The following is a 27,337-nucleotide window of genomic DNA, read 5'->3' as shown; positions in this document are numbered from 1 at the left end:
TGAATGCAGAAACAGATATGACAATCCAGATGTCTTCTGTTAATCCCAGCGAAGAGGCTAGCAAAAATATACAGTGCCAGTTTCACACAAAATTATCTTTGTTTTGGAGAATATAGATTTTTCGTAAAAGTGTCATTTAATTAGCATGATGTTTTATTATTTATTTATTTTATTTATTTTTGGTTGGCTGGCATTGGAATGAGGGCTTGGTACATGCTAGACAAGTACTCTACCACTGAACTTATATGCCTTTAACCCCTGTTTTTGTTTGCAGTATAATGATGATAGATAATAAAGCTCTTTAACTTCTAAGACTGTGAAGAGATCTGAGACCAACATGTGTGAGAACTACTGGTTTAGAATTTTATTAGCTTGGATTTTTATACAGAAAAGATTAACTTCACCAGGCAGTCTTTTTCTTTCCTTTATTCTGTAGTACATGAATTCTCTCTGATAACTAGTGTTCTACCTAATTGTTAAACTCAGTGGCCAAATCTCAAATCTTCTTTCAAAGTCAACTCCATGGTATTTGATGTTGGTGTCTTTGTTTTTAAATTGAAACACTTCTTCTGAGCTTTCCTTTTAGGTTTTGAAATAAATTTCTGCCTAATCATGTCTGACTTCTCTATATTCCTTATCCTGTATGTGACATAAACTGCTTTCTGTAATCTAAATTGAAACTATTATTGTTTCAGCTTTGACTCTAACTTCTTGTCATTCCTTATATACAATCTATTTCTCCTTTGTTTCTCAGATCTATTCTTTTTCCAATTTTTGTAGCTATCATATCATTTATTTAATTGGACAAATTGATATCTGGAATGCTGCTAACAACATTCTTTTTTGAAAAGTATGGTGATGTTGGTCCCTATATATTAAAAAAAAAAAAAAAAAGAGTTGGTCTGCAGTGGCTGCTGAATAAGTGATGAACTCCTGAGCATAGTATTCAAAGCTATATTAATATGTCCCTAAATTGCCTTTCTGGCTTCATTTCCTGTTGCTAATCAATCCTATGCTGTATCAGCATTGAAGTATATTTATCAGATGGTACTTCTAAAGAAATCCTCTGGAATTACCCTCTCCCTATCTCCATTTACCATTAATGTTGATTCTGTGTATGTATGTATGCATATGTAATTATTCCAAGAGAATCACTAAGTTGTAGTATAATTGTCTGGATTTTTATCTACTCTGCAGGGCAGAAGCTCTCATTCATTTTGGTACACTCAAAATAGTAAAGTATCAAGATCATTGTAGGTATTTAAACTCTTTCAATTAATGTTTCTTTAGTTTTGATTTGCTTTTCTGATGCTGATATTGGTTTTCCAATAATTTTTAAGATTGTGTTTGTAAAAATACAGACTACTTTGTCCATAAGTTGTAGGTTTATATTGTTTTAGCTTTATTTCAAGGATAAGGTTGTACATGAATTCCTTAGTACTTTAAAGGTACAACTATGGAAAATTATTATTCTTATGATCTTATTTTGCAACCATGTAGGTCTTACGAAATGTATTCTTTGACTAAATTTTAAGTTCTTTTTTGAACAACTTTAAGATAATTGTCCTTGAGGTCCTATCAAAAACTGAAATATACCATACATAAATTTGTGGTATTTGAGATTAATTGAAAATAGTTTAGCATTCAGAGTTTATATTGTTTGGACTGTACTGAGTTTAAAATAAAATTGGAACTAATTGAACTTAATTATAATCAAAATGAAACTAAATTTTATGATTGAAATAGTAATGTTTTTGTTTATGAACTTGTACTTTCTTTTTTGAGGTGCTTCAAACTGAATCCAGGGCCTCACAATGGCAGGCTAGAGTTCTACCTCTGAGCTACATCCCCAGCCCCTACCTGTACTTTTAAAGATAAATCAATTATGTAAAATTGGAATAACTATATATAGAAATTAGACAGATATTATGAAAATAATGGAATTTTTCCTCATCTGCTTCTTCATTTTTTTTTCCCCCCCTCTGTGGTGCTGAGGATCAAACCCAGGGCCTTGCAGTACTAGGCAAGCACTGTACCAGAGAACTGTACCTCTAACTCAGGTTTTTTACTATTTAAAAATTTTTTTTTTTTACTATTCTTATTATCCAGAATTAGGCTAACAGGATTCATTTTTTAAAGAATTGTTTTATCATTGTGCCTGCTTAGTGATTCCTGCTTTATTCTTTTAAGACCCAGGTCACATATCTATTCCCCATTCCAAACCTGCCTTCTTTTGTGTATACCTCTGAATGGGGCACCCATCTAGCTGCAGAATTTCCTCATAAACCCAAGGTTGATCTGTGTCTTTTCTATGAAGCCACATATTCTAAATATTGAATTAATCAGAGAGGAGAGGATAGGTCTTTGGTTAAAGCTTCAAGAATAGCTGTGATCTCGTTCTAGAATCTGAATAGTTCAAGGTACATTTGTGATGTCTACTTGGATTATAGCATTTAGCATACTGTAGTTCAGTTACGTGTTTTCATCCATTTCCTTGCTGTGCTTTGAGTTTCTCAAGGGAAATTGGAGTTTTTTGTTATCTTTTTGCAGGTGCTTGGCAGAGTGCCTGGGAAATAATAGGTGTTCAGTAGAGGTTTGTTGAAGCAGGTGTATATAGATATTAGAAAAACAGGTTATTGGGTTTTAAAAAATATAACCTTTGAAAAAGTGGGAATTCTGATGCCGAATATATGTCATTATTTGGAAAAGTGCCTTTCCATACACATGGGAGTGGTAGTGAACAAAATTATAGAATTTTGCACAAGCTTTTTGGGCACATATGATCCTAGGACTACGGAACTATGGATGACTCTGTTCTAGCCCTCTAAAGAGTTTGAATTCTGGCACAGAAGATAGTGTTTGCAAATGATGTATAGAAGGAATATAAAATAAATTTTCAAACATAGTCCTAGTTTTTTAAGAAGACCTATTTTCAAATTAAGTATGAAATCGGTTATTTTGACTGGGGGAAGTGATGCATGCCTGTAATCCCAGCAGCTTGGGAGACTGAGGCAGGTGGATTGCACTTTAGCTAGATCCTGTCTTAGCATCATGGCCAATATCCAGTTTGGTTGATTATCTTTCTTCCCTATGAAATTTCAGCCAAATGATATTTGAAAGAGCTGCTATTTTGTTGCTGGTGAAAACTTTCTCTTTGTATATGAATATGTGTATATTTAAAAAAAAAACCTGCCATCTTTTAAGATGATAGTTGTCTACCGAGTATACTACCCTTATATCTAACCTTGAAGGCAAGAGGAATAATCAAAGAAACTTCACCCATCTAGACTAGTCTTAATAAATCTCTTTGTCAAAGAGAAAAGCATGCAAAAATAAATTAATATTCAGGCAACCTGGGTTTAATTTAGGATCTAAACAATTCCTCTTCATCATCAGCCATACAGGGTGGCTTGAGGACAAATGAAAGGATATATGGGAATGCATTTTGAATACAATAAAGTATTATACCAGTGCTTTGCCTGTGCTAAATTTACATATTAAACACTTCAAAATTAATCTCATGAACCATCTTTTGGAAACAGTTTATAATAGGATTACATTATTAAGTTTAATGTCTCTTTCTTCTTGGTTATGTTGTCAGTGACCTTCAATATGCTATTCAGGAGTTTACTTTTGTGTTTTCCTCTTCTTTAAATATAATCGTAAAGCCCTTATCTCTGGCTGTAAATGGTGGCCTTTACCATTAAGGAATATATTTGAACAACTTATTGTTGCCACATTAATTTTCAGTTGGTATTGTATTGATGATTTCAGTGGTGTGTGTGTGTGTTAGGAATTCACTTGTGTAATGCTTCACTGTGTTCAGGATGGGTTCCTATATAGCCTTCATTTGCCTATCAAGCTACCTTATGTGACTGGTGAGGAAGTTGGTTATCTCATCACAGGAATATATTAGACCCTAGGTTGAAACCCAGGTTTTCATGACTACTGGTTGATCTTTTCACCTTTCCTCTCTGGTAAAGAAGTTTATAAAACTATCCCAGCTAGGTGAAATGTTTCTTTGCTTATTCCTCTTTGCTTTAGGGTGTGATTTGGGGCCATCATATTTGGTAGAAACATTCTGTGGTGTATCAAGTTTTCAGTTGAGGATTTAAATGGGATTTTTAAAGCCATGTATTTCCCTTGAATAATTGTCCCTTTAAAAAAAGTATTAGTAAATAATTATCTTTCCAGTTTACAATTTTAGTGGTATTGCAAGTGTATAAAATTGCATAATATAAAATATTATGTCATTGCAACTTTGCAAATAAGTTATTCATTAAACCCAATATTTGTTGAACACCTACAGTGTTTTGTTTATTGGTTTTCATGATTACTACTTAGCTTTTTGTTGTACGAGCTGTGATTGGTAACCATTTAAAAGATTTTGAATCTATTTGGTAATATTGTTTATTGTAGAAAGTTATAGAATTTTAGAGAATTTTCGAGCAAAGGACCCTTCCAAGAGTCTCCAGAGTGGTCATTTTGTGAGACAAAAAGGACCCTTCCAAGAGTCTCCAGAGTGGTCATTTTGTGAGACAAACTAGTTACTTTACACCTTAAAAGGGATAAAACAACCAGATGCCATGGTACATAGTTGTAATCCCAGTGATTTGGGAGGCTGAGGCAGGAGGATCTGTAAGTTCAAGACCAGCCTTAGCAACTTAGGGAAGCCCTATCTCTAAATTAAATGGATGGAAATGTAGTTCAGTGGGAGTGTCCCGAGGTTCAATCCCTAATAAACTGACACCCTGTCCCCTGAAAAAATTAGAACTGTCTTCAGAGGGTAGACTGAGGGGTTTTTGTGGTAGGATGTTGGTATTAAACGTTCAAAATGGGTTGATACCACTGTTGTTTGTAAATTCTTCTTATTGGGATTTTCAGCTACTCTGGAAGATTCTAGTGGTAATGTTTTAACAATCTTCTGGATGGGATCTTTTCCCCTGTTTTTTGTGGGGGGTGGACACATGACTTTAGCCTAATATCCTATTTATAGTGAAAAACACAGGCCAGAAAGATTGCGACTTGTTCAGTGTCAATAACTGGTTAATGTGAGATTTACATGTCTGAATAGTCAGTCGCTTTTTATTGCCTTGCTGTGGTAGGAATTAGGTTTGTTTAGCAAGTATCTCCTTAAGGGTTTCTTTTTACAATTTTCCTAATATTTGATCTAGCGCTGTACATCTTGATAACTTTAAACCATGCTTATAATAATATAAGAACCAAGTTGTTAAAATCTATGAGCAGTATGGCGAATGAAAAATGATCATTTTTCCTTTTGTCAACTAATATTTTGAAGTTCAAATGTTAACAGACTTCATTTTGATTTTTTTTTTTTTTTTTTTTTTTTTTTTTTGTGGTGCTGAGGCTTAAATCTGGGATACTCTACCACTGAGCCACAACTCCAGCCCTTTTTACTTTTATTGTTTTTGTGATAGAGTCTCACTAAACTGCCCAGACTGGCCTTGAACTTGAGATTCTCCTACCTCAGTCTCCTAAGTAGCTGGGATGATAGGCATGAACCACGTGCTTGACTGGTTTTCTAACAACTTACACAGCAGTTTTCTGTAATGTTCTTTGGTAATATGCATTATAATTATAATTTTACCATCTTTCACTTAATTTAATATAGGATTTTATTATATATTCAAAGTTTAAGTGTAGGAAAGTACCTGTTTTACATATACATATTTATTTTTAATTTTTATGTATATTCATTATGAAAATGTGAAAAAAAAGCAAAAGCAAAGAATTTCTAATTTTAAGAGTTCTCTGTAGTTATGTAGTATTGTGGTTAAGAGTGTGGACTCTCGAACTCTATCCTGTGGGTTTGAAAATTGGTTTCACCACTTACTAGCTGTGTAACTAACCTTGTGAAAGTTACTCACCTTTTTGAACATCAGCTTTTTTTTTTAAACTTGTAAAAATGGAGGCTATGATAATGCCTCATAGTCGTCGTGAGGACTAGATGCAGTAATTCTTGTATTAAGTACAGTGTACGGTATATAACTTAGTCTCAAAAATTGTTAGCTAAAGCAATCAAATATACAAGTGGTGATACAGTAATAGATGTCCATGTAGGGGTATATAATAGTCCTGATTGAGTTCTGATGGGCAACTTAAAAACCAAAGCATAAGAGTAAGTGGTTTTTACTAAAAATAGCACTTTTCACAGATTGCTTCAAGAATATTTTTATCTTCTTCCTCCTTTATCTGCTCCTGCCTCCTGCCCCCCCATCTGTGTGTGTGTGTGTGTGTGTGTGTGTGTGTGTGTGTGTGTTAGTTGGCTAGTGTCCTGATGTGGACTCTCACATGAACACTTGGGCCATATTAGTAAGGTTTAATATCTAGAAAGTACAGTAGGAGTGGGAACCAGTGTAAGTAGACTTAAAAATTCAGCAGGTAAAAAGCACCATGTTTTGTTTTTGTTTATTATTTGCCGTAGTTAAAAAAGTGTCTGTTTTAAAGATTGGGGTTGTCAGAGCCTGATAATGGTCTTTTCCAGGCTGCTGCATCTTCTGTATTATGCTAATTCATCTGTCCTTTATTCCCCTGTCTTTCAAAAATTCTTTCTTGTTCTTTATGATTGCTTAGGAGTGATCCTTCTCAAAAAGAACTCTGTCCCCAGGCCAGAATAAATGCCTTTTAAATTAATCTTTAAAGCATTCTATAAAACTTGATGATTATATTTACACAGTGTACTGAAAATATGTTGATTTTGCTTCTCTTCCCTCCCTGGATTGTTGTTTTCTGAGGATAGTACACATTAGTCCAAGAATCAGATTTCATTTTAAATTCCCACCTTCCCATTTTTACCCATATGACTTTTTGGTGATGATTAAAGGTGATAAATGATACAGTGAATACAGTGTAAGTCTTAATCATGATGTTTGTAAAAATTCTCAGTGCATGTGTTATAGTACCTGTGTCATAGGTACTGATAACAGATAACTGAATTGCAAAGGCCTTTGTTGTTTATCTGATTCTGCTGCTGTTTTAAACTGTTTTTTTACTTTTTTTTTTTAACCCCCCCTAAGGAACATTTATCTGAATTCATTTCTTTTATAATCCTGTGAGTTGGATGGAGTATGTTTAATTGTTCCCATTTTATTTTTGGTTAAAAGAACTTACATCAACCCATGTGATCTGATTGTTCAACTTTTTCAGCAGTTTTTAAAATGTTTTCTTTTTCTATCAGTGCAATGCATGATTGGAACAACTGCCATTAGCATTTAATTCTATCTTATGTCATTCTTGCTTGTTGAAGCTTAATTACAAGCAGAGAAACCATTTAGTTGTCATTTAATAGCAGTAGTAGTAGGAGTAGTAATAGTAGTGGTAGTAGTAAGCCATTGCAGCAGGCTAGGCAAGAGACAGGAGTGTCCTGAGCAAGAGTAATGCCAGTGGGAAAGAGAGAAGTGAATGTATTAGATGTGTCTACTAGAAAATTTATAGGATTTGATGGTTGATTGATATGGGTGTGAAGTAGGAAGTCAGGTTGTATAGGAGGGAGGAATCAGGATGAATACAGAGTTTTTGCTTAATTAAGAAGGTGGGTGAATGGTGGTATTTCTTATTGAGATACGCCTAAAATCACTTTTAGATTTGTTAAGTTTTTTGATGCCTGGGGGAATTCTGAGTAGATATGTGGGGCTAAAGATCAGGAAAGATGACAGAGCTGTAAATACTTATTTGGTAGTCATCAGCATACATATCTGAGTTGAAGCCAAGGGAATGGGTAAAATAGATCAGGGAGAGAATGATCTGTACAGCATGAGAAAAAAAGACCTGAAATGAATATTTGAGAAATATCACTATTTTTTTGGTGATAGAGGATGAACATCCCACAAAGAATAAAGAAATGGAGGGAAAAAGTAATTAGGGAGTAAGAAGTACAAGAGAGTGTAATATTACAGAAACAGAGGAAAGAGGATGTTTTTTAAAAGAAAGGGGGAGTATTTAACCATGTAATTATCCTTTACTTTGATCAGACAGAATCTTAATTTTTCTTTCAAGTTTCATGTTATATTTAACAGGTATGACATTCGGATCTACATTTTAAGTTTTCACAAGATAATATTCCTGCATAGTGCTTATCTTAACCTTTTCTGAATTATATCTATAAGTTAAATAAAGCTGGTTAACTTGGATAAGCATAGATGAGTAAAATTATGTTAGAAACTTTATTTCCCAAGGCAGAGTGCTATAATTATTTAGAAATATCTTTCAGCCTGCACTTCTAAGGGTGGCTCTTGATTGTAGCTATAGAATGTAAAGGAATTAATAAAAAAGATAGCTAAAATATTGGGTTTATCTTGGTGATAAGAATATTTTAAGGGCCAAGGGTATGACTCAATGGTAAAGTGCTTGCAAAGCACGATAGAGGCTTGGGTTTAATTCCCAGCACTGCAAAAAAAAAATATTTTTTTTCAATTGGCAAGTAAATGTATAGTAACTTAAATTCTTGGAAAATTTATATAGTTAATTGTGAGGGATCATGTATGAAGAAACTGTCTTCTCTTTTTAGGAGGGACGAATCGTAGCACTCTGTTGATCAACTAACCAAGCACATCATGATACATTTTATAAAAACGTTTTTGATCTATAAAGCAATAGCTGTCTCTGCAGGACACTGAATTCGATATGATTTATGATACTTAAAGATTCAGGTTTTATGAGTACTGAGTAAAAAGCTATTTAGAGCATGGGCAGTATAAGAAGGGAGTAGCTAAGACTCGAACTGAATATCACTGAGTGTCTTATGAATTTGGAAAATAATTTAACTATTCATTAAACAAATGGGGATTATGGGCCAGATGATGGGCTAGGTAATAGAGTTAGAAAAGAGAATAAGACATCCTTGCCCTCTTGGAATTTAAGTTCCAAATAAAGAACACAAGCAAAGTAATTGCAGATTTTGATAACAATGGGGAATTATTTTGAGTAGGGTAGACTCCTCTGAGGAGGTGTCATAAAAACTGAAGGTAAGAGAGAGTGTTTATGAAAGAGTTGTGGTTAATAGCAAATTTAAAGCCCTTTTGATAAGAAATAGTTTGTTTTATATTCAGCAGGGACTAGCATGTGGTGAGGCAGGAATGGGTGACATCCAACAAAGCCAGAGAAGTAGGCAGACTACCAGATCACAATTTAGTAAAAACGATACTACATTTAGATTTTATTGGAAATGTAACAAGAAGCCATTGAGTACTATAGAGAGTAAGTAGACTGGCAGGATGCAAGAGTGAAAATGGAAAGATGAGTTAGACTTCCTCTACTTAGGTGGGAGACAATGGGGAATTAATATTTTGAGAGTAATTCAAATGCAGTGGTTTGTACCTTACTGTTATTGATGCTTTGGTGTATGGTTCCATGAAAAAGGTGATTAATGAATATCCATTGAAGATTTTGAAAAGTGTGGCATTTTGAAAAGTACTTATATGTTTATATCTACTTTGTGTATGCGTGAGACAGAGTAAGAGAAGGACAAGATAGATACATACATATGTTCATGCATGCTGGGGATTAAATTCAGGACCTGCCTAGCACGTTAGATAACTGCTCTACCACTGAGTTACCACCTCCAACTGTATGTACACTTTTAAAGTGATAGTGGAATTAATTATTTTTAAGTCATGATAAAGGCCAAATGTTTTCCCTTATAAGTGGATGATGATATATAATGGGGGTGGAAGGGTGGGGAGGTGGGGAGTGAGAGAAGAATGGAGGAACTTTAGATTATGTAGAAGGAAATGAGAGAGGGGTATAAAAATCGTGGAATGACATCATTACCCTATGTACATGTATGATTATATGAATGGTATGAATCTCCTTTGTGTACAACCATAGAAATGAAATGATATACCCCATTTGTGTACAATGAATCAATGCAGTCTGTAAAAAATTAAAAAATAATTAAAGAAAAAAGTAAAAAATAATAAAGCATGAGTCTGGTGAAATGTAATAGAGGAATTGCTATTTGAAAGTTTTTAGTTCATTGGAAATACAAAATGAATAACTTTCAAAGGAATGAAAATGAGCTACTTTTAAGTTATAGTAACTATTTTCATTGACTTGAGACTATTGAAATTTATTGTTAGAGAGATATGTCACTGTTTTATAAAATCAGTTTTACAGAGAAAATATTTTACTCGTATTTAAGAGAGGGTTATCAGGAATTGATTTGAAGACTAATGCAGGGCTTCAAAATCTGGTCAGATTAATTTTAATATTATAATTGTGTTTTTTTTCCTATCTTTTCTTTGACAAGGCTGCAGTTCAGATGTCAGCCAGAACTTCAGTTACCTCAGGGCTCACTTGAGGGCAGATCCACTTCCAAGCTCACTCATGTGGTTTTCAGTAGCCCTTAGAACACCTGTCTTATGTGACTGTTGGCAGGTCTGGCTGTTGGTCAGAGACATCAGTTTCTTCTAACGTGGAATTTTTCATAGGGCTTCTCTGAATATGGCAGCTTGTTTGCCCCAAAGCAAAATATCTAAGACAGTAAGGCAGAGCCCCCCAAAATAAAGTCACATCTTTTTGTCTACTTTTGGAAGTGATAGCAGTTTTGTTTCTATTTTATTCATAGGAATGCTTTCTTGTTGGTGAGCATTATTAGAATTCACACAGGATAGATTTGAATACAGCATCTTAATCTCTGAAATTTTTTTCTAAACTGGTCCAGAAAATTCATTTTAGCTGGTTTTATGGAATGATGACAACCACAGAATGTAGTTTTCAGTGCCAGTTTCTAAGTGACCTTTTTGGTTACCTGTCTCTATTCTATAAATTTAAACGTGTAAGATCTATGTGCTACATACTTACTCTTCAGTGATTAGAAGTTAAGGAGTAATCTAATTAACTAGAAGAATTAACTAGATGAGTCTTTTTATGTTTATAATTAGAAATGGAGGTCTTTTTATGGATTAGCCTGTTTTCTGTTATAGTGAAATGTCTGAATCTTAGTAATTTATAAAGAAAAGAGTTTAATTAGCTCACAGTTTATAGGTCAAATGTCTGTGATTGGGTGGCTCCATGTTTGACCTTTGGTGGGGCCTCATGGTGAATGGTATCTTAATGGTAAGAGCAAGTGCAAAAGAGGTCACATGGTGAGACACGAAGCCAGAGAGTGAGGAAGGGCCAGTTTTGGTCTTTTTATAACAAATTGCTCATGGAATTAATCTCCTCGGAGGGCACGCCCCCATGACGAATTCCTTTCCACTAGTCTCCACCCCTTAAGTGTCCCATTACCTTTCAGCATTTTCGTACTGAGGACCAACCTTCCAGCACATGAACCCTTGGTTCATACACACTCAAACCACATCCAAACCATAGCAGTGTGGTACCCCTGTTTGAATGAATTAATCATTTAAAAACCAATGGGTTATTGTAATAATACTTTTCAATTCAGATTTACAGAAAAATGAATATACTTTTACTCAGAGCAATTTGTATCTTAAATAGGAATGTAACAATAATCTTGATGAGTGTGCTGTCAACCTTTATTAAAAACAAGTATTACCAGGCATGGTGGCACACACCTGTAATCCCACTGCTTGGGAGGCTGAGGCAGGAGGATTGCATGTTCAAAGCCAACCTCAGCAACTTAGCGAGGCCCTAAGCAACTCAGTGAGACCCTGTCTCTAAATAAAATGCAAAAAAGGGCTAGGGATGTGGATTAGTGGTAAAGTGGCCCTGGGTTCAATCCTTCATACATTTTCTTTAATTTGTTTCCTTAGAAGGAAGAATCATGAAACTACAAGTTTCTCAAAGGTAGGGGATAAATGTTTAGCAGCATAATGATAAAGGAGTATTAAAACATGTATCTGCATCTAGTACCTGCTGTGGCAATGACATGGTTAAAATAATATGATTAATATATACTGAGTTAAAGGCAAAAGTTCTGTTGAGGAGTTTTTTTTTTTTTTTTTTTTTTTCTTTAGAAATTTTTCTTTAGTGGAGTGTGGTGGCACATGCCTATAATCCCAGCAGCTTGGGAGGCTGAGGCAGAGGATCTCAAGTTCAAGGCCAGCCTCAGCAACTTAGTGAGGTCCTAGCAACTTAGTGAGACCCTGTCTCAAAGAAAAAACAGACTGGGGATGTAGCTCAGTGGATATTTATCAGCAGCTTTAATGATTGGTTTCTGGTACTTGACAAATGCAAACTTAGTGATAAATGGAATGGTACTAATACTTTTAATCTGAAGTCTTAAAGATTGTCCACCTTGGTAGCTTCTATATTACAATTCAGTAAATGTTAATGACAATAGCTAAGAAATGGCAGATTTTGATCAACTAGTTATTCTTGTACTAATATTAAAAAAATAATGGTGGCATTCAATGAAGTGGAATAGTTCGATAGCTAATATTTTTGTATGTTAAAATATAACTGTCTTTACAGTGAACATGTAAAAATGAAACTATGCAAGTCTTTTTCTTTGCCTTGTGTTTCTGATAATGCTAGAAGTTTCTATTGATGCTCTGGTTCACAAATTGTTTCTATATTTACTTTCATGAGTGCATATATAATAACCCAACAAATTTTTATCTTTTTCTCCTGTAGTTATTATGTATTAATAATCTCAAATAAAATTAAATAATCTTCTTATTCTGATAGAGAAGAAAAACCTGGATCACTTACCAGTAACTGGAGTTCTCCTATTGGGTAATCTCCACAGATCCACATTCTTTGAAGTTATTGTGAATGCCTCGAGGACCAAGGAACCGTTGAAATTTCCAATTTCAGGAAGGTAAGCAAGTGCACTGACGCATGTCTCTAGCATCTTCCAAATCCCCTACCCCCAACTTTCTTACATATACGTCTGTACTGCATGCCCCCTCAGTTCCAGTGGATGCCCATCAGGAAGATTCTCATGCTGGACAGAAGGGCAAGAGAGGTGGATCTGTGAGGGAAAAGACCCAATAGGATAACTCAAGTTACTGGTAAGTAATCTAGTTTTTACAAACTTGAGAAAGTTTTCTTCTCAGATTTCTTCTCTTTAGGAGGAGTTTGTTTAATAAAAAGGAAGTTTTTGGGATAGTTTCTTTTGTTATGCCTGATGAGGGTTTATTATATATAATATAATATATATATAATTATTATATAGGGTATATACTGAACTATTAATGGACACAAATAAAAAGTATGATGGGTATTATTTACATAGTAACTCTTTCTAAAAAATGTGTTTGTTAGCTCTGGTGAATAGTGTAGTTCTAAAGCAGTGTAGGGATTTTCTTTCTTTCTTCAGTGCTGGATATCAAATCCTTGGCCTTGTGCATTCTAGGCAAGCACTCTTAACACTGAGCTACATCCCCAGCCCCTATTGAATTCTTGTATAAATTTATTTATGATGTTGCTTTTATTAATGTAAATACTCGTATTATAAATTTAATGCACATAACAAATTTAGTCAAATTGTTTTTGTACAGTAGTACTGAACAACAAAAGTAGTTTTATATTAATTGATTGACACATCTTCTTTTCAAACTGAATCCAGGTTTTGTGAAATTGAATCCAGGTTTTGTACAGACTGAGCACACATTCTGCCTCTGTGCTGTATCCCAAGTCTAATTATCAGGGGTTAGTTTCGTTGTTGTTTTGGTTTTTTGGTGGTACTGGGGAATTGAACCCAGTGGGACTCTACCCACTGAGCTATACACTCTTTTTTTTTTTTTTTTTTTTTCATTTTGAAACAAGGTCTCACTAAGTTGCTGACACTGGCCTCAAATTTATGATCCTTTTCCCTGAGCCTCTCAACTAGCTGAGATTACAGGCATGTGCCTCCACATCTGACTGACTAGCAGTTCTTAATGACATAATTTTCAGTATACCTTTAAACTTCACTGAAGGTATATTTGAAAAACAATTTCAGGCATATTGCAATTATATCTGCCACTTCCTTGTTTGTAACAAAAGGGTTTATTGATGTGAAGTGTAGCAGAATTGGTTCACTTCAAGTTTTCTGCTTGTTCAGGTGACAATTTATTGAGTCATGTAAGTGTTAGTAGCGGATGGTTCTTTCTGGTTTCTCTCTCATTTTGGTAATAATATCAGATAACTATTCTAAAAGGGCATTTTTAGCACATAAAGCCTTTAGTGGTGCCCTGCTGTAGCTGTTGTATAAACTTTTATTATACCTAAGGTCTCATAATTCAGTTCCATTCTGTTTAGCCATTTCTTCAACTTGAACTCCTGTTTTGATCTTACCTGGATAGTTGTCATATTTATGCTTTTGGTCGGTGCTTTCCCATTTCCTTGAAATGATCTTCTCCCCATTCTACTTTTCTGTTCTTTTAAAGTTGAGGCATATCCTACCCCTGTATATCAGTTCTTTTTTGCAAGCTGTGTTTTCCCAGTGAAAAAGTGTGGTTTCTGTGAGATTATGTTAATCCATGGAATGTTCCTAGTACACTTTCTAGCAGCATATAGCAAATAATCTTGTTAGTATTTGATTGTAGCTTGATCTTAAACATTTCTTTGGTTATAGTTATCTGTATGATACAGTTTAGTGCTTAATTATTATTTTTAGGTTATATTGCTATTTTGTGTGCTCCTTGAAAGGGAGTTTTTAATTAGTAGTTTTTAATTTTCTTCAGTTCCTAACATCAGTGATTGAGATGAAATAATAACCATTGAAAAATTGGTTTTCAATGTAGATTATTGAATATACTTACCAGTTTTTCATATATGAAACAAATTCTTTTCCCTTGTCAATCCTATGTATACTATATTTTTTGAAACACATTTTTTTCCTTTAAAAGCTGGTGTAGTGAAATTCTCATTGGTTGAATTTCTGTGGCATATAAAAAAGAGTGTCTAGTTTTGAGATTGTTGGTTATACTGACTTCACTTCAAGCTGCTACATAGTGTAAGAAGATAGCCTGGAAGGTGGGAGGGGTGGTATGCATCTGTATTCCCAGCTACTCAGGAGACTGAAGCAGGGAGGTCACAAGTTCAAGGCCAGCCTGGGCAATTTAGTGAGATCCTCAGCAAACTTAGTGAGGGTCTATCTCAAAAAATAAAAAGGACTGGGGATAAAATGTAAGCTTAGTGGTAAAGTGCCCTGGGTTCAATTCTTAGTACCTAAATAAGTAAATTGAATAAAATAAAATTAAAAAGTAATGAAAACAACCTGGAAATTCAGTATACTTGATTTTTGAGGTTTAATATTCTAGAAGATTATTGCTCAATTTTTAGAAATGTTTGTTTTTAAGAATACCTGTCAAATGAAGGAGTAAATGAAATATAATTTTTAAGGTCATTGAGGGAAGAAAATGTTCTTGGTGGATTGTCTCATGGAAATAATCACCAGAGAATCAGCTCAGGTTCATTCATTAGGAAAGCCAAGATAAAGAACATATAATCAGATGACTTAGATACTAGCTTTCAATCTGCTATTGCACATCTGTGTAATATTCTTTTGAAGCTCATAGTTTTTATGGTGTTGTAATAACATTATGACTGTACTGACAGTACCCTTATTCTTTGAAGATAATTCTGAATATGTTTGAATGTGGTGTATCTTGATGGGTTTAGGAATGGGTTCAGAAAAAAGGTGTGTGGAGATTTGGATTTGGTGTATGTATATGTAGAAAGAAAAGGAGAGATAAAACCAATGTGGTAAATGTTAACAAATTTGAACCCTGGTGAAAGGTCTGTGGTATTCATTTTACTGTAAACATTTCAGTGACTTTGATATTAAAAAACAAAGTTGAGGAGAAAGTACTTTAAAGAGAACTTTATTGTGCTTCAACTTCTCTAAATCTAAATGGAAATAATAGAATCTATTCTTTCCATGCCTTGCTGCAAGTAGGCACAGTGGGATAACGTTTGGTGGAATAACAGCCAAGAGAACTCTAAGAAGTTTTTTTTTCCCTTTGTCATTAAAGATAAGCTTTCTAATGGATATCTTTTGCAATGGAAACTTTGCCTAAAAGTTTCTTAGCTTAAAATGTGTCTATTCCAGCCAGGTCCTGTGGCATATGCCTATGATTTCAGTTACTCAGGAGACTAAGGTAGGAGGACCAAGTTCAAGGTCAACCTGGGCAACTTATTAAGATCCTGTCTAAAAATAAAAAGTAAAGAGGGTTGGGTGTGGAGCACAACAGTGAAGGGGACCCCTAGGTTCAATTCTCAGTACTAGAACATTATTCCCTTTTTAAATTGAGGGCATATTGAATTTATTTAAATAAGAAAAATTATTTTTAAAACAGTAAATGTAAGTTGATTTGTAAACAACTGGTTTTTACATGAAAATGAAGAATGTGGTTTTAAAATAACTCCATAAATGAACAAATAGACACAACTGAAGGGAGAAGTTAGTAGTTTGAAAATGGAAATTAGAATTCTTCCAGAACAGCACTAAGAGATGAAAAACAAGAAGGAGAATCTAAGACATGTTAGATGACAGGTTGAGAAGCTCCAAAGGAGAGAATGCAGACAATGATGGAGAAGAAATATTAAAGAAAAAATGGTTGAGAATTTTCAAGAATTAAAAAATATATAGTGGTGCTGGGCATGTTGGCACACTCATGCAGTCTTAGTTTCTTGGGAGGCTGATGGGAGGATTGCTAGAGCTAGACACTGTCCCCTAAAACAATAACAACAAGAGGAAATTATAATTTTAAAATAATGAGAATAGAGTTACAACAAAGTATTGTATCAAAACTTGGGATGCTAGAAAAATAGTGCTTTGATTATATTAAAAATTGAAAATATTTTGAAAATAAATATTCAACTAAAAAAACAGGACAAAAACACTAAGAAAGTAGCACAGTAAAACCAAAGAAAGTAGGAAGAGTGAGGAATAAAAATAGAATTTGGTGAACCTAGGAAATTACCAAAGCTAAAAGCAGTGTTATGATTAGTCAAATCAGAGCTGGTTCTTTTCAATTGATTCTGGAAATACTCATCAAGAAAAGCTATAATAGCAAGTAGTAAAATTTGAAAAGTATTACTATAAATATAATAATGATTTTAAAAATAAGAAATCACTGTTAAATTTATATGCATATAAATTTCAAAATGAGTATGAAAAAGTCCATTTTTTATAGGAAAAATTTTCCAAATTTGATTGTGTAAAGAAACACTGCAATGAAATTGAAAGCCCTTAAAGCGTTTTTTTTTGGGGAGGGGGGGGTGGTTACCAGGGATTGAACACAGAGGTGCTTAACCACTGAGCCACATCCCCATCCCTTTTTCATTTTATTTTTTATTTTAACAAGGTCTTGCTAAGTTGTTTTGCGCTTCCCTAAGTTGCTGAGACTGGCTTTGAACTAGTGCTCCTCCTGCTTCAACCTTCTGAGTTGCTGGGATTGCAGGAGTACACCACTGTGCCTGGCACCATTAAGGCAACTGAAGTTGTAGTAAACCTCCCCAAGAAGAATAGTTGTTTATTTATTTATTTTTTTAATAGGGCTGGGTGTTTAGCTCAGTGGGTATAGTACTTGCCTGGCTCAGTGGTTTGATCCCCACACCACTAAATAAATAAATAAATAAAATTCTTATACCGAAAAAATTTCCCAGTTAAAATGTGCCATTCAGTCAGGTAGGATATCATTTACCAGTAATCCCAGCAATTCAAGAGCCTGAGGCAGGGGGATCACAAAAAACAAACAAACGAACAAACAAACAAAACCCCCCTGGGGTGTAACTCAGTGCCAAAGCAACCTGTGGTTCCATCCTTAGTACTGCAAAAAAAAACAAAAAAGAAAGTACAATAAGGTGGGTTTTATTTTTTATCTTTTTTTTTTTTTTTTTTTTTTGAGACAGGGTCTCACTAAGTTGCTGGTGCTGGCCTTGAATTTGACCCCTGCCTCAACCTCCCAAGTGTAGGTGAGATTACAGGCAAGCACCATGTCTGTCCCTCCCTCCCTCCCTCCCTCCCTCCCTCCCTCCCTCCTCCCTCCCTCCCTCCCTCCCTCCCTCCCTCCCTCCCTCCCTCCCTCCCTCCCTTCCTTCCTTCCTTCCTTCCTTCCTTCTTTCCTTCCTTCCTTCCTCTCTTCCTCTCCATCCCTCCCTCCCCCCTCTTTTTTTCTTTCTTCTTTCTTTCGAGTTATGCCATCATTACCAATTTTAGAAATTTTTCATCTCCCTAAAGCTTCTATCCTTAAGCAACTACTAATCTACTTTCTGCTTCTATAGATTCACCTTATCTGCACAGTTTTGAAAATTGAATCATAAAATCTTGGGCCTTTTGTGACTGTTTTCTTTCACCTAGCATAACGTATATAAGGTCTGTCCATGTTGTAGCATATTAGTGCATTTAATTCCCTTTTTAGGACAAATAATATAATAGTGTGTGTGGATAATATCATATTTTGTTTATCTGTTCATTGGTTAATGGCTATCTTGATTGTTTTTCACTTTTGGCTATTGTGACTAGTCCTGTTCGGAACATTGTACAAGTTTGTTTTTTTGGATGGTTCTGGGAATCAAACAAAGATGTTAGAGAAGCGCTCTACCATTGAGACACATCCTCAACTTCTACATACAAGTTTTTGTGTAGATATATGTTTTCAGTATCTTTGAGTGTATACCTAGGAGGGGATTTGCTGGGTCATATGGCAACTCTTTCTTTAACCTTTTATGGAACTGTCAGATTGTTTTCCAAAGTAACTACATCATTTTACTTTCCTACCAATAATATACAAAGTTTCCAGTTTTTCCATACCCTCATCAAAACTTTTCATTATTGAACTCAGGGGCACTTAACCACTGAGTCACATCCCCAGATCTTTCTTTTTTGTTTCTTTAAAATTTTGAGACAGTGTCTCCCTACGTTGCTTTGAACTTGGAATCCTTCTGCCTTATCCTCCCAAGCAGCTAGGATTACAAGCGTATACCACGGTGCCCAGCCATTAGCTTATGTTTTTGACTGTTGACATCCTAGTTTGTGTGAAGTGGAATCCAAAGGAATAGTTTTAGTGGTGATATTTGTAATCATAATTACAGGTATACTTTGGGGAACACATCCCAATTTAATACAAATTGACTCAGAGAACAAAAAGGGAAAGCAATCTTGACTTTGGTACCAGGAATTGAAACCAGGGGTGCTTAACCACTGTGCCATACCCCTAGCCCTTTTATTTTTTATTTTGAGACAGGGTCTTGTTAAGTTACTTAGGACCTTACCAAATATCTGAGGCTGACTTTGACCTTGAGATCCTCCTGCCTCATCTTGCTAAGCAGCTGGGATTACAGGTATGTGCCACCTTGATTCTTTTTTACATTGTACCTTTATTTATTTTTATTTTTATGTGGTGCTGAGGATCAAACCCAGTGCTTCACATGTCCTAGACAATGTTCTACCACTGAGCTACAACCCCAGCCCTACCTTGACTCTTAATAAAACAAATTTAACCTTGAAACCTGGACTGAAAAGAGTATAAAAGGGAAAATATTTTGCAATCAGTCCTATTTATGGGCACAGACATGAAAATTTTAAATCGGTTAAGAACATAAAGATGGTTCAGTATTTAAAATTTTGTTTATATAGTTTATACTAGGAAAAAATAGATGGATTTCATAAACATATATGATGGAAACTCTGTATCCATTCATGTTAAAAAATAGATAACTTATTTCTGTATTTTTGGTACTGGGAATTGAACCCAGGGACACTTTACTGCTGAACTACATCCTCAGCCCTTTTTATTTTTTAAATCTTGAGACAGACTTTTGATAAATTGCTGAGGGTCTCACTAAATTGCAGAGGCTGATCTTGAACTTGCAGTCCTCTTGCCAAAGTCTCTGGAATTGCTGGGATTATAGGCATGTGCCACTGCACCCAGCAATAGATAGATCCCTTTCTTAAACTGTAAAAGACAAGTGAACTTTTTTTTTTTCCAGTAAAGTCTGCCTTTTAAACTTGAAGTGCAACCATCATACTTAATAGTAAAACCTTACACACATTCTTGTTACTGTCAAGAGTAAGACAAATATATCTGTCAGTGTATCAATAAGAAAAAATAAGAAATAAAAAAAATAAAGCCCAAAAGAATTGGAAAGGGAGGGAAGTTAGGTGAACATCTTCCTAGAAAATGTAATAGAAAGGAACACCCTGTATTAATAAGAGAATTCAATGTTCCTGGATGTAGGGTCAACATTCATACTGGCAGCAGCCATTTAGAAAACCAAAAAGATATTCTTTATAGGAAATTCTATGAAGTACCCCAAATTTTACTGCACAACATAAAATTAAACATGAATAAAAGGCAGGAGATGCTATATTTATGTGTGGGAAGTTTGCTTAAAAATTTTAATAGAAAACAGCAGAATTACTCCTGTTAATTATTTATGCTTTTAAAAATAATCTTGATGGGATTATTTGTGCAAGATGACCTTCATGTGCAAAGGCATAAGAATAATCCAGAGCCAGGCAAGGTGGTGTTGGCCTATAATCCCAGCAACTTGGGAGGCTGAGGCAGAAGGCTTACAAGTTTGAGGTCAGACTCAGCAATTTTAGTAAGACCCTGTGTAAAAATAAAAAAAAACTGGGGACATAGCTCAGTATTAAAAGTGGCCCTGGATTTAATCCCCACTACCAAGATAGAGAGAGAGAGAGAGAGAGAAAGAAGTTCTAGAAGAAGAAAAAGAATGAGAAGGAACTTGTTGTGTTTTTTATTAAGACCAATTTTAAAATTATGGTATTTAGAATAGGCAGCTATGTACTGTATAGCAATAAAAAAATAGTGTTACATACAACATAATTTTCTTCTAAATTTAATGTTGAGTGGAAGAATTGAGACAAATTATTACATATTGGTGACTTAGTTACAAGTTTAGAAACAGGTAGGACTAATCTGTGGTGAGAAGAGAGGAAAAGTGGTTATCTTGGAAGCATGGTACTGATTAGAAATGGTCCTGCGAGAGCCTTCTGGAGCATCAGACATGTTAGTACTTGGGTTGGGGTGAATCACATTGGGGTATTTGTGCTTAAAAATCAGGTTGTATGTTTAGTATTTGTATATTTTACTATATGTAAGTTATGTTTTTAAAAAATTGTGGGATTTGAAATAATATATTTGTACAGGAAAAGAGATAAATGTAACACAATAGAGTTCTGCAGTGAGTTCATACATATTTAGAAAGTATGCCAGAGATGGCATTTATTAGTAAGGAAAGAAAAAACAGACTGTTGAATTGATTTTTATATATGAAGGGAAAACTATATCTTTCCTTCAAGCCATATGCAAGGATTGGGTATATGGCTCAATGGTAGAGTGCTTGCCGAGTGTGTGTGAGGCTCTGGATTGACTTTCAGCACCATAACAAACAAACTGTATACAAAAGTAAATTCCAGTTGAATTAAACAATAAATATGAAATGCTATTTGTGTGTGTGTGGGTGAGGAGGGGTACTAGGGTTTGAACTCAGGGTTGCTCTGCCACTGAGCTATACCCCCAACCCTTTTTATTTCTTATTTTGAGGCAGGATTTCACTATGTTACTGAGGCTGACATTGAACTTGTGATCCCCAGCCTCAGCCTCCCAGGTAGCTGGGATTACAGGTTTGTGCCATCATGCTTGGCTGAAAAAATATTTTTTAAAAAAGAGGAAAATGTAGAAAAACATGTCATTTTAGAATATGGAGTTCTTTAACAAGTTACAAGGAATGAACCATCAAGGATAAACGATTTTACTCTTTCAAAAAAGAAAAACTAAAAGATAATTGGCATGACTAGAAGCAGATATTTATAATATCTTTAACAGCCAGTGGATTTTTATCTAGGTCTGAAAACTGAAAGAACGTGACAGAAATAAAACAAGCAATGGATATAAATGCTGCAGTGAAGGCAACTGGAAATTGGAACGGCTAATGATCTGAAAAAAATGCATAGTCTCTTTTATAAGGAAATGTAGTTGAAAACATATGAACTATTTGTTTCATCTATTTAATTGCAAAGCTCAAAATGGGGTTTTGTGTAGCTGAAAATGCATGTACCCTAGTGTCCAACAATTAATAGCTAGGTAAGGTGTTAGTCTACAGAAACTTGCACATTCGCTTGTGGAAATTTGTATATGGGTATTCATTTGGAAGAAAAATCTAAATGCTTCTCAGTAGAAGGGCATAAAAATATATAGAGAGTAATTGTATCATGAAGAATTGTATCATGAAGAATCCAAGTTGCTGGGATTACAGGTGTGTGCCACCACACCTGGCTCCACTACCTCTAGATATGACAACATTGTAGACCAGACATTTAATACATGAGACCTAGGGGGCACTCTCAGATCATAGTCATACCATATGAATAACCCAGTCACTAGTGAATAGCAGAGATGAGATTCAAAGTTAGGATCTGAACCTACCTCAGTTGCCCAACTTTAAAGTTCACTATGCCATGTTATCTTTTTGTGTGTGCAAATATGGAAAGTCCTCCTTACAGATGTAAGGAAAAGTTAATTGCACCGTATGTCATTTACAGCACACTCAAGATTTTGTTTGCCTCTGGATGGGTTTTGGAGGTAAGGGGTGTCTGGTGATAGTTGAAAGAAAACTTGTTTTGTGTGCTGCATGTTTTTCCTTAAAGAATATGTGTTATAGCTTGTTTTTGGAAAAAAAAAAAAAAAAACTGAGGATTGATCCTTATTGTTTTAATCTTTTTTTTCTATTTTTTAGTTGTAGATGGACACAATATCTTTATTTGATTTTTATGTGGTGCTGAGGATTGAACCCAGGGCCTCACATGTGCCAGGCAAGTGCTCTGCCACTGAGCCCCGGCCTCAGCCCCTTGTTTTAATCTTTACTGTTTTTTTCTTTTGGTACCAGGTATTGAACCCAGGGGGCATAACCACTGAGCCACACCCCCAACCTGACTCTGAATCTTTACTTATTCTTGATTTTGGTTTGTAGTTTAAAAAAATAATAATAATAATGGCTCTGACACAATGGCTTATAGAATAGCCTAGTTCTGAGAGTGAGTAGCAGATAAGCGGTAGGTACTGGGAAGAGGGAGATGAATAGGTTTCAGCCTCTTTTTAAGGAGTTCACAGAGTTGTAGGGAAAGAGAGAAGGAAAATAATTTAATTCAGTTTTATGTGCAGATCTCTGTCCTTCTTCCTCGTGTCTACCACTGCCTCTTTCCCTCCAAGTACAAGACAAGACAAAATGCCTTGACAAACAGGCACTGCATCATATTGATGGCAATATGATTTTAATAATATTTAATGACATTGAATATTAATATTAAGTATATAATAATAAAATAATATAAAATATTTTCCATATACATAAAATATATAATATATAATATTTAATGATATTAATAATGTTGATGACATTATTATGGTCTTTTATAAAACTACCAAAATACTACCAAAGAATAATCTTTGTAATGGTCAGAGATTGTAGCTGGTTCACCATTTTATCTCCAAAATTTAGTGTGATTTCTTGTATTTAGTGGACTTCTGGATGCTTGAATGAATAACTTTCATACTTCATATACTTTTCACTTTTATGCTTTACTCTCAAATTAACTAGCACCTCAACCGAAATTCTCCTTAAACTATTTGATGTATCTTCCATTGGTTTCATTACTTCACTGTTTTGCCAAGACTAAGGCAATTTGAATGAGAATACCATATGAAACCTTGAGTTGTTTTGTGCCAAAGAACTCTGATTTGAGTAATATCTTAATTTGTAGGAAATTTTGGATATCAAAAATTCATTTTAGGGCTGGGGCTGTAGCTCAGTGGCAGAGTGCTTGCCTAGCAGGTATCAGACACTGGGTTTGATCCTTAGCACCACATGAAAATAAATAAATAAGATAAAAGTATTCTGTCCAGCTACAAAAAAATTTTTTTTTAATTCACTTTAATTTTCTTTTACTAAGTCCAGTACATTTTTAAAAAACTGTCTTAAAATCTCTTAATAGTACAGTTATTGTTCTCAATATTACTGTATTCTCAGTCAGTGCTGTCTTGTAAAACTGTTCTATTTCTGAAATTCATTATTTCCTTTAACCACATTCTTTTCAAGTTTCCAGATGGACCATGGACTGTTTCCAGATGAAACTAGTTTGTTTGTAGTACAAGAAATTCTTTTCAAATCTGTCATGGTATCTCATAAAGAGTAGTGCTAGTATTTCATTTCATCCTAGGGAGTGAATTGTAGGTTCTGGGGATTCGAACCGTGATCCTCGCGAATGCCAGGCGAGCACTCTCCAAGAGAGAGAATTGCATTTTCTTTGATGGTAAATTGGATTGGAATCAGTGTATGTGAGATCCTCCCAAAAAGGCAATTTTAAATATTTGAACATTGTCAAGAGGGGATAAAGTTGAATAAAGTGCAGTGAACAGCTCACTTTATAAGTTTAATGCTTGAGTTGTAATGGAAAAGATCCTAAAATAAAGCATATTATTATGCTGGATAGATGTGAACTTGATCAACTCACGTTCCATGTGTATATGGTGCTTTTTTGTCACTGCGTAATCCTTTTACTGGAGATGATATGAAGGGGGTCTGGTTACCTTTTGGTGGAACAACCCTGTTGACTCAAGACTCTGCCCAGAATTTTTGGTCATTCTTTTTGACAGTCTGGTAAGCGGTCACTGTTTTCATCTTAAAATCAACTTATTCAAGATGTACTCAAGAGGAACTTAATATTAACTAAAGAAATAAATAATATTAAGTAAGAGTATTAAAATAGTCATTTTTGCATTTAAGACTTCACATTAAACATGACTAATTTAGAATAACACTGTCCAATACAAATATAATGCAAGCTACAACTGGAGTTGTCATTCAGTAGTACAGTTCTTGCTTGCTTAGCATGTGTGAGGCCCTGAGTTCAATCCCCAGTACTGCAAAAAAAGTTGGTGGGGGGAACCATGTATGTAATTTTAATATTTCTTGTAGCCACATTTAAAAGGTAAAGTAGAACAGGTGAAATTACCTTTTTTTCTTACATTTTTTTATTGATACATTATAGTTGTACATAATGATGGAATTTGTTTTACTTATTCATAAAGCATTACAATTTGGCTAATACCACTTTCCAGCACTTTTCCCCTGCTTTGGTCCCTTTTCGCTACTGATTTGCCTTTGATTTTCATAAAATTCGCCCCCATCTTTTCCTTTTTCTTTTTTAGCTTCTGCATATGAGAAAACATAGGACCCTTGACCAACTAAGTCTGACTTAATTTTGCTTAACTTTTGGTCTGTAGTTCCATCCATTTTCCTGCAAATGACAATTTCATTTTTCTTCATGGCTGAATAAAACACTATTTGAATATCTATCATGTTTTCTTTATCCATTCATCTGTTGATGGACACCTAGACTGGTTCCATAGTTTGGCTATTGTGAATTGTGCTGCTATAGTTATGCATGTATCACTGTAGTAAGATGACTTTAATTCTTTAGGATAAATATCAAGGAGAGCTATAGCTGGGACATATGGTGATTCCATGCCTAGTCTTTTGAGGAACCTTCATGCTGATTTCAGGTGAAATTATATTATTGTATTTGTTTAGCTCAGTGTATCTAAAATATTATTTCAATTATTAGTGAGATATTACAATCTTTATTTCATACTAAATCTTTGAATCTGGAATGTATTTTACATCTAAAGCACATATTGATATGGATCAGGCACATTTTAAGTTCTCAGTACCCACATGTGGTTTTTGTATTGTATAACACAGATTTAAGAGTGTCTGGAAAAAAAATTCGGTTTTATTTTCTCCTGTTACGTCTCATTAAATATTATTTAAATATCTACTTTTCCCCTTTTGTTACTTCACCTGTTCATGGGTATTCAGCTTTACTATTGATCACTGGTAATCTGAAATCCTGCTATGTTTCTGTACTTGATAGCACATATAGGTCTTTCTGCAGTGTTCTCTGATCTCTAGATCTACTTAATTTCTTTATGTGAAGTATATAAATTTTTGGAATATTGACTTCTTTCTATCAGGATATCTACCTCAAATCTACATGAGCTAGAGAATGTAGGATTATTATATATTATTATTCACTAATTGAACAGGGTAACAAATCTCTCCTTTCTCGGTTTAAAGTCATTCCTCCAAACCAGAAGGATTCCTTACATGATGATTTTTTAATAAAGATTCAACACATCGCTTTATGGGAATTGGTTTTCTTTCCCTAGTTACTAAATGCTTTTCAGAACAACTCATTTTTCTCTACTTTTGTCCCTGGTAAATATTATTTGACAGTGAGTCTTTTGCAAAATAGAACCCTGTGGCACAACACACAACTTAACCTTTTGATAGCTTATTGGTTTCACCTTTCATAGGGGGCTTTTAAGAGGATTATTCTCAGTAAATGAATTTTTAACCTCTAATACTTGCTATCCATGTGTCTCTATTTCAGCTGAAGAATTTATATAAACAGTGTGAGACTTTCTTTTTCTTTTGTGATGGAGTCTCCCTATTTTATTTAGGTTGGCCTCCAACTTTTGGACTGTCAAGCAATTCTCTTGCCTCAGCCTCCCCAGTAACTGTGACTATAGGAATATGCTACCAAGCTTGGCTACTCCTCTGAGATTAGGTGTACTCTGGATATGTAAATGTTCAGATTCTGAGGTTTGCTGGGCTACCTGTTTTCTTATCTTAATTGTTGCTTAATTTCTATACCTGTTCTGAGTTTCCAGTCTTTCTGCCTACCTCCTTGTTATTCCACCTTCATTCTAACAAAATCTTAAACCTTACCCTATTCCTTCCCAATCCTGCTGTCCAGGCAAATCCATTATTGTTAAGCATTGTCATCCACAGTCAGTGCAACGTTATCTGTTGCTAATCCCCGATAAGATAGCATTACTAGATAGCCTTAAGATATAGGGTATGGAATTAGCATTAGAGTTTTTGGTTCGGAGTTGAAGTCAGTCAAAAAATATTCTTTGCTCATTCACTGTGAGCATTCATCCTATTTAATTTCACTGCCCCAGCCATATGAAAGCTGATAGTTGCTTATTGTGGTCACTGGTGTGTTGACCAAATCTCTGAGTTGCAGGCAGATATACAACCAAAGAAAGAAAACCAGGCAGCATAGAAGAATGCTAGGCAGCATGTGCTAGCAGCTGAGAGTGAGCAGAACTACAAACTGGTAGAAGAGCAGATTAGTTTTCTTATATTTTCTTTTCTCTTCTCCAGATAGTTCTATCTACTGCCATGACAATAATTTTCAAAATATTCCATTTTTTACTTCATCCCTAAACATTTGCTGAGATCAGTTAATGGTCAGATACTTTCTCAGAAGTGAACAAAACACACTGTACCTTCTCAAGTTGTGGTTATTGTCATCCCTGTTTAAATCTTCAGGAGCACCCCATCCCTGTTTTGATCTTCCCCCTTCCCAGTCTGTCTTAGAGGTTCT

At 34.7% G+C, this 27,337-nt stretch overlaps 1 protein-coding gene across 8 annotated transcripts in view; it reads left to right on the top strand.

Moving 5' to 3' along the window:
- Window positions 1-27,337, top strand: part of YAF2 (YY1 associated factor 2) — a 76,404-nt gene that overhangs the window by 6,440 nt on the left and 42,627 nt on the right. For 2 of the 8 annotated variants that reach the window (XR_013763754.1, XR_013763755.1), the window contains 2 exons: window positions 12,613-12,745; window positions 12,839-12,938. The exons of 4 other annotated variants lie outside the window; for them this stretch is intronic. Coding sequence is in view for 1 of the 4 variants with exons in the window: in XM_079139474.1 (XP_078995600.1) it covers window positions 12,674-12,745 (72 nt within the window). In the remaining 3 variants the exon portion in view is untranslated. Of the gene's footprint in view, window positions 1-12,612; window positions 12,746-12,838; window positions 12,939-27,337 lie in introns of those variants that run through there. 2 more of the 8 variants (XR_013763753.1, XM_079139474.1) reach the window with 2 other exon arrangements.

This window comes from Sciurus vulgaris (assembly GCF_902686455.1).
Source record: "Sciurus vulgaris genome assembly, chromosome: 5".
Classification (NCBI taxonomy): domain Eukaryota; kingdom Metazoa; phylum Chordata; class Mammalia; order Rodentia; family Sciuridae; genus Sciurus; species Sciurus vulgaris.
The sequence above is the reverse complement of the archived record's forward strand: the minus strand, read 5'-3'. Positions and strand labels throughout refer to the sequence as shown.